Source organism: Podarcis bocagei (genome assembly GCF_964188305.1).
Source record: "Podarcis bocagei genome assembly, chromosome: 12".
Lineage (NCBI taxonomy): Eukaryota > Metazoa > Chordata > Lepidosauria > Squamata > Lacertidae > Podarcis > Podarcis bocagei.
Window position 1 is genome coordinate 35,990,826 of NC_138137.1, and position 15,883 is coordinate 36,006,708.

General features: G+C 46.5%; 1 protein-coding gene across 2 annotated transcripts in view; it reads right to left on the reverse strand.

Moving 5' to 3' along the window:
* Positions 1-15,883, reverse strand: part of RUNDC3B (RUN domain containing 3B) — a 39,997-nt gene that overhangs the window by 11,387 nt on the left and 12,727 nt on the right. For both annotated transcript variants that reach the window (XM_081164158.1, XM_081164157.1), the window contains exon 8: positions 15,388-15,545. In XM_081164158.1, the coding sequence (XP_081020284.1) occupies positions 15,388-15,545 (158 nt within the window). The remainder of the gene's footprint in view (positions 1-15,387; positions 15,546-15,883) is intronic.

Here is a 15,883-nt window from a genome sequence, read left to right on the forward strand (position 1 = left end):
TTTCCAACACCCATAGGCACCCGTGTGCTTTCAGTACTTCCTATTGCATCCACAAAAAGTCTCAGTCAAAAAACTTTCCATTCAGTAAGAACATTGGCAGGTTTAATTGCAGATAGACGTTGGGCTGTTTAAGGCTATTTTGCAGTGCTGTTTTGAAGCTTTATCTTTACTGTATTTTAAATTGGTATTATTCTTAGGTTCGCACTAGATTTTGATTTTTATAAACCAGCTTGAACTTTGGTGTGATACAAAGCGTGTAAAAATGGATTAATATGCATTATGACAAATCACACAATGTTTTGCCATAAAGAATCCTTTATATGTTGTTACACACCAGGCAACATGGGCTTTCACATATGTGCTTGTTTTCAAAAGAAAAATATTCAACTTTTATTTTTTTATGCAAGATTTTCAAATACTCTTTTACTCATTCCTCATCCCATACTATTGGCCATTTAGTAACATTATATTGCAATGCTTCTGGCACCCATCTGTCTCAAGAGACAACAGAGTGCACCTCAGGGCGCAAGCTTGGGCAGTGTATATGGAGGTGACAAGACCTTGGCCTTGCTATTGTGATCCAAAGGAAAGCAGAGCGATACATTTAGCACCAGCTTGGCTGCAGGAGTTGCCAGAAGGAGGCGTACAAGGAGCCATCCAACCGTCTTAGGGACTCCACTCAGTATTTGTGCAGGTTTTACTCCTTAGCTTTTTCTTCTCCTGAATGTATCCCACAAGGCAGCGGTTTAGGATCAGAGCTTTCCTTCTCCTGGATGTACTACCTTCCCAGGTTGACGAGCCCCATCAGCCCCACACGTCCCTCTAGAGCACATGCAGAAACCACCTTCTTGATGGTTGAACCCACCATTGGTCACGTCTGCTCAGAAAGCCTCCACTAACATCCCATACATCCCTATTACAGTGTAATGTTTAAGCAAAAACTGCTTCCTCTGTAGGCGTAGGAAAGAAAACAAAAAAGTAACTCTGTTGAAGTTACTTAAAACACTATCTGGTTAAAGGGCGAGAACTATGACATCATGAGTATCTGCTCAAAACCTGGCAATGTATTTGTAATGTAAAACAGCAAAAAGTAGGAACAGAGAATAGTACAGAAGAATGTGCAAACCCAGAGAAGCAGCACATACAAGGCATATCATTATTTATTAATTTATATATCCCTCAATGCCCAGATGGCTTCTAAATAAGAACCCCAAGGTGCCATCTAACCTCAAGCAAGATCAATAAAGTCAATCTGCAATTAACCAGTAAATCTTAATCATAAACAAATGCACCTGTTCCCTGCTATTACCACAAGCTACATTTCCCCCTTTTCACATTCCTCTTATGCAAGAACAACATCTGTAAGAGCTGATTTCAGGATAAGGAATCCTAAATCAACAATAAAATATATATAATGAAATTAAAAGAATACAATATAGTCAGAACAAGGATTAGGATTCTCCCCCATCCCCACCCATTGCCAATGATTTTTCATGTACCTGGGATTTGTACAGAAAGCAGTCCAAATTCATTAAATATCTATATCACAAAACAATCTATCGATCCATGACTGGTGAAGGCAAACTGGGCAAAAATGAAAAGAGCTTGCTTGGCTCTTTTTGCCATGGGAGAATGTGCAAAGCAGAAGATGCAGCAAATACCAAGAAACTTAATACTGCTGGCCAGCAGCAATGGAATAATCTAACATCTACTTCAGAGGGGGGATTATTCTATGTAATCAATTGCAGCTTTTCACTATATGCCTCAGCCATACAATACACAGAAATTCAAGAGATATGTTAAAACGTCTGAAAACAACATAAAATTGTGTTCATAATTCAAAGGCCTTTTGAAATTTTAAAAAAACAAAACGGGATTCTGAAACATAACAGGAATAGTGCCTGCCTGCTTTCTAATGGGAGGGTGTTGGGCCCACTAAATCAAAAGCACAACTCCTTGAAGACACAAGACATACACCTGGTCTTGATAATATCAGATCATAAGAGGATGTGTCCAGGTAAAACTCCCTGATAATAAAGTAGATGGCCGAGTTTATATATTTAAGGTATTGCCCCCACCCCATTGACTGGGGTAGGGCAGAACGTAAATGTTATTCATACAGATTAATATCCTTACTCACAAGAACACAAGTGAAACACAACTTTTCACAGATTCCTACAAATATTATTATATTTGAGCCTTCCTGGTTATGAAAAACAAATTAATGGGGCTTTTTATGCCTGAGTGCTACTCTCAGAAGTAGACCAGCTTTATTTTCCAGCTTTAATATGCAAACACTTGCATTCACCATTTTATAACTATACAAACTGTTACAACTTAACTGCATTTAAAGTTGTATCTTATCTCCACAATTTTAATGTGCAGTATTTTTATGCAATTATTTTGACAATTTTCTGCATAATCTGTTTCAAAGAGGTATTTTACTAAAAATTTGCTTAAGGGCTAGATTCTTCAACTGAACAGGAATGCTTCAGACTATTCACAAGTTTAGACCATGATCGTCATATGAATTCTGTCACTTCTCAGTATACTTTTGTAAATAATTTTAAAATGTTGAGCATTTAAAATACTATGCCATTTACATTACCTCTTATGTAAAGGACACAGTTGAGGATTAAGGTTTTGGGTTTCATTTCTGGCATTATCTTTTTTTAAATCAAGCGGTTTCATCAAATAATGAGTCATGTAATCACATTTAAGTTTAAATCCCAGCCTGTAATTTTAAATCTCTTCTGTCACACTGACAGTGAGTCATAATCATATTTAATTTTTAAACCTCTATCAAAGAAAAACAGCCCGAACAGTCTGAATTGATTCAAATGCCATGGCATTTAGTGGCTAGCTGCCGAGATCAAAGTTGAGGACAAAGAGCAAAGGGAATCAGAACAGACATTTATAGTAAAAAAAACCAAACTGGATTTTTAACAAATATGTCATAGTCATGTTTTAAAAGACAATGCTTTCCATGAACTGTGATCTATTCTTCACACCTCCCAATCATAATAGAAACTGCCAAAGTACCAATTACACATTTTTCAAATCGCTAACAGCATGCGCAACTGTTGCTAAGCATCTGTTTCAAGTACAGAATGTTCTGCTCTACCACTTAAATTTTCAGTACAGTTCTGAGTACCTGGGGGAGTTTGACTGGCCATTAGCTTCAAACAACTGTTCCCTACCATTCTTAAGTTATTCCTTTAAGGAAAATCTGAAGTAGAGGTAAAAGACCTGACAGATTGCTTTAAAAATTGTATTTTTCTTATATGAACAAGACATACCTTTAATGTTTCAATGGAATATGCTAGCAAAAGGTAACTTCATTAACATATTTTCAAAAAACAACTCTCAATATGCACCTGTGTTCTACTAACTTAGCTGCTTAACTGCTGTTAAATAACCAATCAAATATTATCTACTGTTTCTTCTGAGATTATATATATATATATATATATATATATATATATATATATATATATATATATATATATATATATATTGCTTTCGTAGATTTTCACGGGTACAGGAATGCAGGTTTTGGTGTCTTCGGGTGTCTTCCCGTGTAAGAGTTGGGGTGTCTAGGCGACGTTACTGCACTTAGTTGTGCAGTACAGCCATCTTCTCAGAAAAAACTCTTCACAAGCTCAAGAGGTCAAGACACGAAAGCTTTAGCAACTAATCCACACCTAATGACCCTCCTAAGTGGTACTCAGAATATCACTCAAGAAATCACTCAAGATATCCCTCAAGTAATTAATGAACAAAAGAAGAAAAGACACACTAACCTGGGAACTTCCTCTCTGCCCAGAACGTTGGAGGCTATACACCACACCCCCTCAACAGTATTTATAGGAACTCAAACACTGAGATCCTGCTCTGTTCCAGTAACAAGAAGCCGAAAGCACCAGCCTGAAGATGACGAGTGAGACCTCGTCGAAACGTCGCCTAGACACCCCAACTCTTACACGGGAAGACACCCGAAGACACCAAAACCTGCATTCCTGTACCCGTGAAAATCTACGAAAGCAAATATATATATATATATATATATGAGAGAATATATAAATATATGAATGAATATTGTCTGCCACTCAGATCTTTAAAGCGCATTATCTTCTTACAGAGACTATACCTACATGCAAAGCAACTATGGCAGTATATTTTCCAGAGCATTACAGCTACGCAGCTAAAAAGATGATTCATATTAAGTAAACCATGACTCACAACAATTGACTAATGCAGTATCAAAAAAATGGTAATAAAAGAGCTAACATCACAATTAACCAGAGGTCCACATAGAGCTGCACCAAGCATCTAAAGCATGGGCTAAGAAAGAAAAAAGGCAATTTTATTATGCACATCTTGCTTGTGAAAAGCATTCTAGAATGGCCCCCACTGACACAATCTTTATCATTTAAGCTGCCCACTCCTGTTTGAGATCAAATGACGAGATGAATATTTAGGTGCCACAACTGTATCTAGAATGTAATTCTAATTATATACAGATAATGCAAAATAAAGGGAGGGAGGCCTTTTAGGTTGTTACTAGGATTTAGTATGTTCAAATTCAGAATATGCCAAACTAGTGACAAATATGAGCCGCTGCTTCCCGCAAGCTTCTGGCTGGCCACTGTGGAAGCAAACTGCTGGATGAAATGGGTCATTGGCTTGATCCAGCAGGCCATTATGTTCTTATCATCATAACTGGAGACAGGTGATAAAAATCAAGCTGGGCTGTCTTAAAAAGAAGAAAAAGGATGAATCACATGAGTAGTCATGTTCTTTAAAATGATATATGAAAGTAAGAAGGCTGGAACAAATTTTATCTGAACGTTAACCTTCTACCCACTTCTGGCTAGAAGCACAGATTCTACAAGTGTCACACAACACATGATTTGTAAGCACATATTACATGAAAAGGTGACGCAGCTAAACAAAACACTATGCATGAAGTACACTCTATATATAGTTTTAAGAAAGGTCAACATATTTCCTTAAGAATATTGAACCCTCTCTCCATCTCCTTCCATCATGCATCTCTAAATCAGATCTGGGGACATGGGGTGGAATCTGCTTGTGCTAGCTCAAGTCTTTAATTGAGAACCCCCTGAGAAGCCAGTAAAAAAATAAATTACTGTTAAGGGGGCATTTAAAAATTTCATTCTTTCAACAGTACAGTACATATTCACTATGCTGTTTTATGATTTGGCAACTCTTCACCAAAGAAGAAAATTAGCTACTGTCAGGGGTTCAGGAGCAGAGGCAAGAGCAGGGGAGGAAACAGAGAGCGAGGGGGAGGAGGCAGAAGAAAAGATGAGTGATGACGACGACCCGAGATCTCCGAGTCTTTCCAGTGAATCAGAAGATTCACAGAAAGGAGCACCAGTGGCCAGGGCAAGGGGGGAGTCTAGGGGGGCACCCCAGGAAGATAGAGCCAGAGGGGACTCAGAGGAGAGCAGTTGGAAATCGGGACCAGCGTCACCGCCAGAGAGCAGGGAAGAGGAAGGGAGCCAGGGATCAAGCACTGGCAGCTCACAACAGGGGGAAGGGCATGAGTCAGGAGTGGCCACACCTCCATCGGGGAGCGAAGAAACGGTCAGACGGAAAGTGGAAGGTTGGGCGCGCGCGCCAAGTTCAAATGCACAGGAAAGTGACGCAGTAGGCAGCCCTGAAAGAGAGCCAGGAGGGTCTGGGGGGTCGGCGTCAGAAGAATCCAGGAAGGAAGAGACCCCGGGGGGCAGAGGGACCCAGAGGAGAACAGTCAGGCGGAAAAGGTGGAGCAGGGCTAGGATATTAAGTTGGTGCACAAGGGGCGGAGACTCAGATGGAGCTTCGCCGATCTAGCCATTAGACGTAGAGTTGCACGCAGCAGCTTGAGAATGGAAACTGTAACTCAATAAAGACTTTTACTTAATGATCGCTGGCTAGCGTGATCCTCTGTGAGCTAGGATCTGGAAGCAGCTCTGACAGTAAGCTCCGTCCCTTAATTGTGGGCATCTACAGCCTCGAGGAGAGGAGAGAAGCAGGTGCCTACTAGCGAGCTCACGAACGGCAGACGACATGACGGCTGAGCAGCAGATAGCGGAACTCAGAGAAGCAGTGACACAACTGAATGCCGAGGCTCTCGCATCCAGGAAGAGAGAGGAGGAGGCAGCTGCCGCCTGCAGGGATCTCCAGGTCAGGTTGGACATGCTTACGAAGCAAGGGCAACTGACACCCAAACAGGAGGGAATTGGGTTGGCGAGACGAACAGGCGGGCTGGTCTCTCACTTCGATGGGAACCTGCAACAGTACCCCAACTTTAGAGCAGATGTAATGTGCGCACTGGAACTGCTGAAAAAAGACTTTAGAGATGAGCAAGAGAAAGTGGGATTCATCATGTCCCATTTGCATGGGGAAGCTAAAGCATGGCTGCGCAATTTGTGGAGGGATAAGGATCCGGCGCTCCAAAATGCAGATGCCTTTATTAAAGCGATGGATGGGTGCTTTTTATCAAGCATTGACGTGGATCTTGCTCGGCAGCAGATACATGGACTGAAACAAGGGAGGGCCAGCGTAAGGCAGTACCATGCCCGCTTTTTCGCTTTGGTCAGTGCCCTGGAATGGGACAGGGATTCGGCTCCTGTAAGAGACCTGTTTTGGGAGGGATTGCACGGCTCTGTTAAAGATGAAATTGCGAGGGGGGAGAGACCCCGGACCACGCAGGAGATCGTTCAGAGGGCGCTAGCGGTGGGGGTGCGGCTGGAAGAACGTCCGTGGAGCAGGGACGAAGGGCGTGGAGGGCGCGAACCAGCCAGGGGCTCCTCCTTCCTTCCCAGAGAAGCAGCGCGTGCGCAATCCACGCCTCCGCCAGGAGGGGGAGCGGAACCTATGGAGGTTGGAAGTGCAAGGGCTCAGTCAGCAGCCAGAGCCCTAGCACCGACAACAGTGAAAGCGAAGCCTCCTAGAGGGAACAGGAAGTGTTACATCTGCGAGGATCCAGGGCATATGGCGAAAGAGTGTCCCCGGAGGCTCCACAAGCACACTGCAGCCTCAGCAATGGTAACTGCAGCAACGCAGCAAGGACAACCACAGCAGGGAAACGACGATGTCTGGCTGGAGGAAGAGGCACTGGGGCCCAGCCAGACGTGTCAGTGAAAAAGTCCCCGGAGATTTCACAGCCCATGGACCCCCTCCCGCCCAAACCAGTAGTGAGGCTCACCGCATCGCTCCAGCTGCCCAATGGAATCACCATGGACTCGGGAAGCAATGCGGACTTTATAGGGCAGGACTTTGTCGACCGGCACGCTGTACAGTTGCTGCCTGCCACACTGCCCCTGCAGGTGGTCACGGTGGATGGCAGGGAGCTGCTAGGGGGGCAAGTGGTGAAGCAGACGCCACCAATGGTGATGCGACTTGGGAATCACAGGGAAATCATCAGCTTCAACGTCACTCAACTATCGGACACGCCCATTGTATTGGGCATGAGTTGGCTGGACAAGCACAGCCCGACGCTGGCTTGGTACCAGAGGCAGCTGACCTTCGGCTCTTCCTTTTGTGCTGAACACTGCATTGTGCCCCGGCAGGAAGGAGAGGAAGAGGAGTCTCAGCTGCTGCTAGGCACGCTGCAAGCGATTCCCCACAAGTACGCGGGATTTTTGGAGGTTTTCTGCGAGAAGGAGGCAGACAGGCTACCCCCCCACAGACCATATGACTGCAAAATTGACCTGCTGCCGGGGGCGGCGCTGCCTAAAGGGAAGCTGTATTCCATGTCTGAGGACGAACTGCAGGAACTCAAAGAGTTCATAGATCATAATTTGGAGCGCGGTTTCATCCGGGAGTCCAAGGCAGCGGGGGGCAGTCCTGTATTCTTTGTTAAGAAGCGGGACACGCCCCAAAAAAGACTTGTAGTGGACTATCGCATCTTAAACAGTGTGACCAAGCCATCAGACTTCCCCATGCCCCGAATCGACGACCTCCTCGCAAAGGTACGGAAGGGCAGCGTGTTCACCAAGTTAGACCTGCGAGGGGCGTACAACCTCATTCGCATGCGGGAAGGAGATGAGTGGAAGACAGCCATGTTCATGCCACTGGGCACCTACGAATATAGAGTTATGCCTTTTGGATTGCAAAATGGCTCCCACGTTTTTCAAGCGTTCATGCATCACGTGTTGGCGGGGCTCCTCTACAAGACGTGCGTCTGTTTCTTAGATGACATCCTGATCTTTTCGGAATCGCAGCAGGAGCATGACAGACACGTCAAAGAAGTGCTAAGCAGGCTACAGCAGCATAGGCTCTACGCCAAGTTGGAGAAGTGCCAATTCGACGTGACGGAGGTGGATTTTCTGGGCTACAAGTTGTCTGACAAGGGGCTCGCCATGGACAGCGCCAAGGTTCGAGCGGTGTTGGACTGGAAAAGCCCACGCAACCGGAAGGAGGTCCAACGGTTTGTCGGCTTCGCGAACTTCTATCGCAAGTTTATCAAAGGCTTCACTATGCAGACAGCGGCCATCACGGACACGCTTAGCTCCAAGAAAAAGAAGTTCATCTGGACAGAGCAGGCGGAGCAGTCCTTTCAGGCACTCAAGCGTCTCTTCGCGTCGGAAGAGCAGCTGCTGCATGTCGACCCCAGCAGGCCGATGAGGGTCGAGACGGACGCCTCAGACAGAGCCGTGGGAGCAGTCCTGCTGCAGAAAGACCCGCAGGGGGTTTGGCGGCCGGGAGCGTTTTACTCCAGGAAGCTCAGCAAGTCCGAACAGAACTACACCATCTGGGACAGGGAGTTGCTGGCCATTCATGCAGCATTCAAAGCGTGGAGGCACTTCCTGATCGGCGCCAAGCACACGGTGCAGGTCTGCACGGACCACAAGAATCTGGAGCACTGGCGCACGGCACAGTTCCTGAACCAGAGGCAGATACGTTGGGCTGAGTTCTTTGCGAACTTCGACTTCCGAATAGAGTATGTCCCGGGGGACACCAACATCATGGCGGACGCTCTCTCCCGTAAGCCACAATATCTGGAGGACGCCACGCCAGCGGCCGCCATGCACATCTTCGCACCAACAGTGTGGGCGTGCGCTGCGGCAACAGTTGACCTGGAGGCGGTGCGACGAGCGTTGCAGGATGACTCCTTCGCGCAAGCAAAGATGGCAGAGGTGCAAAGGGGTACGGCAGCGACCGACGGGTTCCAGCTGAGAGATGGATTGCTCATCCGTAAAGGGGCCATCTACGTGCCGGGAGACGAACTTCGCGCCAAGGTACTGCAGCAGCTGCACGACGCGCCCACTGCCGGGCACTTTGGCAAGGAGAAGACGGTGGAATTAGTCGCCAGGGACTTCTGGTGGCCCGGAATGAGAGGGGAGGTCGCGGACTACGTGGCGAGGTGTGACACCTGCCAGAGGGCCAAACCGGTGCACAGACCGCCGGCCGGACTGTTGGAACCGCTGCAAACTCCGGTCGAACCGTGGGAGAGAGTGGCCCTGGACTTTGTCACGGATCTGCCCAGCTCGAGGGGCAAGACGGCCGTGCTGGTGGTGGTGGACTTGTTCTCCAAGATGGCACATTTCATTCCGTGTGCCAAGGTGGCCACGGCGGAGCAAACCGCCAAACTGTTCATAGACCACGTGTTCAAGGTTCACGGTCTGCCACGGTCTATTCTGTCCGACCGGGGGCGGCAGTTCATCTCGAATTTCTGGCAGAAGCTGATGGGCTTCCTGAACGTCAAGATCAACCTGGCGTCGGCGAGACACCCGCAGACCAACGGGCAAGCGGAGCGGGTCAATGCCATCATGCAGCAGTACCTGAGATGTTATGCGAATCAACAGCCTGCGACGTGGGTGGATTACCTGCCGCTCGCCGAGTTCGCCTACAACAACACGAAGCACGTGTCCACGGGGGTCACGCCGTTCTTCGCCAACAACGGGAGGCACCCCAGGACCTTCCCGGGACTGGAAAGGATGGGGGAGGGGGAGCCGCAGACAGCAGATGCGTTCGCGTCGGAGTTGCAGGAGGTCCACGATCAGCTGCGGCGGCACCTGGAGCTGGCCAAACATGCATACAAGGTGCAAGCGGACAAACACAGAAGGGCTGGCGAAGAGATCCGTGTGGGAGACTGGGTCTGGTTAGCAGCCCACGCAGTGCCAGCCAGGTCGTTGGCCAAGAAGAAACTAGGGCATAAGCAACTGGGGCCCTACCAAGTCGAAGAGCAGGTCAACCCGGTGGCTTTCAGGCTGGCGCTTCCGGAGGGTTCCAGAATGCATCCGGTGTTCCACAGATCGGTGCTCACTCCCTACAAGGCACCGCACAGGTTTCAGGAACCCGGAACGGCACCGAGTCCGCTCAGAGAAAGAACCGGGCACGCGGGAGTGGCACAGGAGGAACGCATCAACGAAGTCACGGAGATTTTGGACTCCAGATGGGGGGAAGAGGGGGTAGAATACCTTCTCGCCAAGGAGGGCACCCCGGCCAGTGCAAACAGCTGGGTGCCGGGCTACGCCTTGGACGAACCTCTGCTCAAAGACGAGTTTCATGCCCTCTTCCCACATAGACCAATGCCAGCAGACTTTTTCGACGACTGGCTTTTCACGCCCACGCTTTCTGCCAGCACGTTCCAGGGGTTCGACTCGGACGAGGACCCGATACGAGACGCCCGTTCCCCGGAGGGGTCACCCTCGGGATCTGCCTCAGAACCCTCGTATTGGTGGGACGATAGACCAGAGGAGCAGTGGCGCAGGAAGTGGCAGGAAGGTCCAGGACGAGCAACGCCGCCAGGAGGAAGTGAGGGAGAGACGGACATGGACGTTTTCGGGGACGACCCTGGTTTCGAGCACGGCGGCACAGAGATGGAAGCGGAGGTAACCGTCGTCGACGAGAGCAGGGAGGAAGAACCGGGAGACTTCAGATGGAGGCCCGCCACGGGAAGCGAACTGTATCCGACGTTCGTCCCTCTGACACAGCAGCACCCAGCTCCCGCACCGGACGGAGGGGAGGGGGGAACGGGGGGCTTCGAGGGGGGGATGGATGTCAGGGGTTCAGGAGCAGAGGCAAGAGCAGGGGAGGAAACAGAGAGCGAGGGGGAGGAGGCAGAAGAAAAGATGAGTGATGACGACGACCCGAGATCTCCGAGTCTTTCCAGTGAATCAGAAGATTCACAGAAAGGAGCACCAGTGGCCAGGGCAAGGGGGGAGTCTAGGGGGGCACCCCAGGAAGATAGAGCCAGAGGGGACTCAGAGGAGAGCAGTTGGAAATCGGGACCAGCGTCACCGCCAGAGAGCAGGGAAGAGGAAGGGAGCCAGGGATCAAGCACTGGCAGCTCACAACAGGGGGAAGGGCATGAGTCAGGAGTGGCCACACCTCCATCGGGGAGCGAAGAAACGGTCAGACGGAAAGTGGAAGGTTGGGCGCGCGCGCCAAGTTCAAATGCACAGGAAAGTGACGCAGTAGGCAGCCCTGAAAGAGAGCCAGGTCCTAAAGCCCGGCGCAAGGAGACAGGAGGGTCTGGGGGGTCGGCGTCAGAAGAATCCAGGAAGGAAGAGACCCCGGGGGGCAGAGGGACCCAGAGGAGAACAGTCAGGCGGAAAAGGTGGAGCAGGGCTAGGATATTAAGTTGGTGCACAAGGGGCGGAGACTCAGACGGAGCTTCGCCGATCTAGCCATTAGACGTAGAGTTGCACGCAGCAGCTTGAGAATGGAAACTGTAACTCAATAAAGACTTTTACTTAATGATCGCTGGCTAGCGTGATCCTCTGTGAGCTAGGATCTGGAAGCAGCTCTGACAGCTACTAATGGATTGCAATTATTAATGGATTGCAATTAATAGTGGACTGCAAGAGGGAATTAACAAGGACTTTATAATGCTTATGGATTAATTGAAAAAATGGAACTGTGTGGAAAATATTGGGATGTTCTGTGACAATACCCTCCTATGGAGGACTTGAACTTTGATTTACTATGGTGTTGATAAGATATCAGCTTGTTATTGGATGGGAAAGAATTCAAAGAAAACGCTGGAAGTGAGGCTGGAGTAATGGCCAGACTTCAGACCACTTTCAGTTTTAAGAAAAGCAAGATGGTGAAAGGTCACTACGCAGTAAAATTGAGTCCTTGGAGTGGGGACGGGGAGGAAATGCTGAAAATGATTGATTGCAACAAGAAAGGAAGGTTGAACGTTTTTTTAAAAAAACATTCCACACAGAGTTACCAGATATACTTGCAAATTAAAGGATATGCAAATTGCAAATTAAAGGATAAATATGAACAAAAGTCAACACATCAGTGGCTGTTAAAATAAAGGATCCACATCAGAACTGTATTATTTGGATTAAATAAGGAGATTGGAGTGGGAACAAGGAATCAACATCTCCTAAAAATCTCCTAACGTGGGAAGTCAACATGACTTTGGGAAGTCGACCAAAATGTTTAATCTGGAATCTGACAATTGGCTTTTTTAATTGAATTATGATTTGGTATTGTATTAATACATTGGATTGTTATTAATGAAAAATTAATAAAATTATATAAAGAAGAAAATATTACATATCTACCTAAGTGTCACTGCAACTATAACTGCAGCACTTAGGTGTCATCAATCTCAGTTAACAAATCTTTGACAAATTTCTAATAATGTGGTATCTTTAAATTTGAATGAGAATTAAAAGTTGTTCAAAATGAAGTATCTAGTAAGTCAAACCTTTATACATTGTCCAAGGCAAGTAAACCTGCCAAGAAAAATATCTCAAGAGTCACATGCATTGTCTTATCTAAAGCTAGAATAGCTTTAACCTCTACCCATATGTACCAATCTGGACCCTGAAATCACCATCTGAGGCCCTTCTTCATGAGCCTCCTTTATAAGAAGTCCAGAGGGTGGCAACATGAGAACAGGTCTTTTCTGCAGTGGCTCCCCATTCTGGAATGCTCTCCTCAGGGAGGGGAGGATCACCTGGCACCCTCATTACATATCTCTAGGCAATAGGTGAAAACATCTCTTCAACCAGGCCTTAGGCCCTTTAAATAGGTTTGTGGGCAGGGAGGGGGGTTGCTGGCTTGTTTTTTGATTTATTGTGTATTTTGTGTTCTTATTTTGTATTTTTAGGTTATTACCTACCCTGTGATCTTTGGATGAAGTATGATAATAATAATAGCTTATACCCAATCTTACACATAGAGAGGCGGGTGGCGCTGTGGGTTAAACCACAGAGCCTAGGACTTGCCGATCAGAAGGTCGCAGTTCGAATCACCATGACGGGGTGAGCTCCCATTGCTCGGTCCCAGCTCCTGCCAACCTAGCAGTTCGAAAGCATGTCGAAGTGCAAGTAGATAAATCGGTACTGCTCCAGCGGGAAGGTAAACGGCGTTTCCGTGCACTGCTTTGGTTCGCCAGAAGCGGCTTAGTCACGCTGGCCACATGACCCAGAAGCTGTACGCCGGCTCCCTTGGCCAATAAAGCGAGATGAGCACCACCACAACCCCAGAGTCAGTCACGACTGGACCTAATGGTCAGGGGTCCCTTTACCTTTTAATCTTACACATACATCATAATATGGAAAGTAGTATGCAGTTGTTTATACACTTTTATTGGAGAATATGGAATCCATATGTCGAGGCGGGGATTCCATTCCTATTCCAGTTTATTCTGAGTGACTCTTCTGAAAGGCCCTCGAGTCTAGGATATGTTCATTCCAACAACTGGCAACAGACTAAAGGAAACCCCTCTCTAGATCTCTTAATAAGAAGAAATAAATCCCATTACCACAACATGGGGAATGACAGGGAAGCCATTAGCACAGGCCTAAACAGACTCACCAAATCTCTTCTGGAAGGTTGTTTTGACAAAGCCATGCTCACCTGCCCTACAAAGCAGGCAAAGACTGGGCCCAAAGGGGATTGCAGCCCTGTGCAGAGCTCCATTCACAGAGCCTTGCAAGCCCTCAGAATCAGTGGACAGTGCTGGGTCTTTATCTGTATAGCTTTATTTCAAACTACGCAGGCAAAAACAGGTCACCTGATGTGATGTCAAGTGATTGACAAGTGAGTGGCCCACCTGCCCACTGGAACCTGTGCCCCTGCATTAGCTGAAAGAAAGGGACAGTGGCTTATGCTTTTAAAGAACTTTGGGAGCTTACAAGGGTTGCCTCTGCAGTTTCCACAGAGGTCATAAGATGAGTAACTTTTGCCTAGGGCAATCTTTTTCATGCAATTCAGATTGCTATGTTGTCATTGTATTTGTTCTTGTGATATGAAGAAATTTGTACCCATTCAGAGAAATCTATTGGCCAATCTCCTGGGAGCAGAAGCCATTTGGAACACAGTGTCAACATGTTGCTGGCACCCAATATACTGATGACACCCAATTCTACTTCTCCAAAACATCTGACTCAGGTGTAGCAGCACAGAAGCTGGATCAGTTCCTGGGAACAGTGGTGGGCTGGATGAGGACCAATAAAGAAAGCTGGTAAAAGCTCTGTAGGCGAGAGGTTCCCAGATTCAGAAAATAGGTTAGCTGCCTCTTCTAGGTGAGGTTACTCTCCCTCTGAAGAAGCAGGTGTGTAGCTTAGGACTGCCCCTGGATGTCAGCTGGCGCAACAGCTCCAACTATTCCTGGACTGGTAGATACCATAGCTTAGCTACTGTAGTCCAGGCATTCAGTTTAGATTGGATTACAGCAATGCCCTCTTTGTGGGCCTTCCCTTAAGACTGGATAAGGCATCTGCAGCAAGGTTGTTATAGCAGATGCCCTATCAACAGTGCATAACACCTGTGTTCAAAGTGCTACACTGGCTGCCAATATGCTACCGAGTCAAGTCTAAGGTCTTGTTATTGACATATAAAGCCGTGAACAACTTGGAACCAGTTACCTCTGGGAACTCCTTACATTGTATGCCACTGGCCAGGCACATCAGTCTTCAAGAGAGGCAGTCTTAGTTGTTTTGTATGCTCCCACAGTTCATCTTATGTCCACTAAGATGAGGACATTTTGTGGGGTGACATGTGTCCTTTGGAAAATGCTTCCAATGAACATCAGGCAGGCACCTACAGCACTGACATTTAGGCACCTGCTTAAATCTTAAAACTTAACCCAAGTTTTTCCTGAGGGGTGATCCAGCTATGCTGATGTAGTAATTTGATTTATTTATGTAATTTTATTGTGTATTTTATGCTGTTCACTGCCATGATTTTTTTAAATAGTGGGCAGTATACATTTTTGGAAATAAATAAAAAAAATGGTTCCCCCCCCAAGGATTTTCAAATATAATTTCAGTTTTTGTAACTGAACTACATTAATTTGATTAACATATGAGCTGGATTTTTTCATATAATGACCAAAAAACTACAGTATTATTCAAAAAACATTACTTCTCCATCAAGTTCTCTGCACTGCATCCAACTTACAGCTGGTCTTGCAGTTCCACAATGATGTACTCAAGTTGTTCCTTTTCCATTTTATGAGCCAAATCCATAGCTTCTACCTTCTGACGCAATAACTTCTTCTGAGAGATGGATTCAGACAGTTGGGTCTCTCTAAGGCGTACTAGCTCTTCTAGATAACCCTAGAAACACATAAGTATTAATTGTACTGCAAAATTTGCAAACCAAGCAACTAATATTTTAAAATTTATTTTTAAAGTATTTTGGTGAGCTCTCTTGCATTTGATACTTCTTGAAACAAGTAGTTAGAAAATGTTAAAACTTATTCTTTGGTAATTAACTATCAATAAAAAAACCTATTTAAATCATTCTGTTTAACAAATAAGTAGTTTTGTATACAGTACAGTTCTGTTATTAACATGTCAGGTATACATCTGCCATTAATAGCAGGAGGTGTGGCAGCCTTCCAATTGTTAAATAGTGTTGCCAGGAGTGTGTTTAATGTGTAGTCTTACTAAAG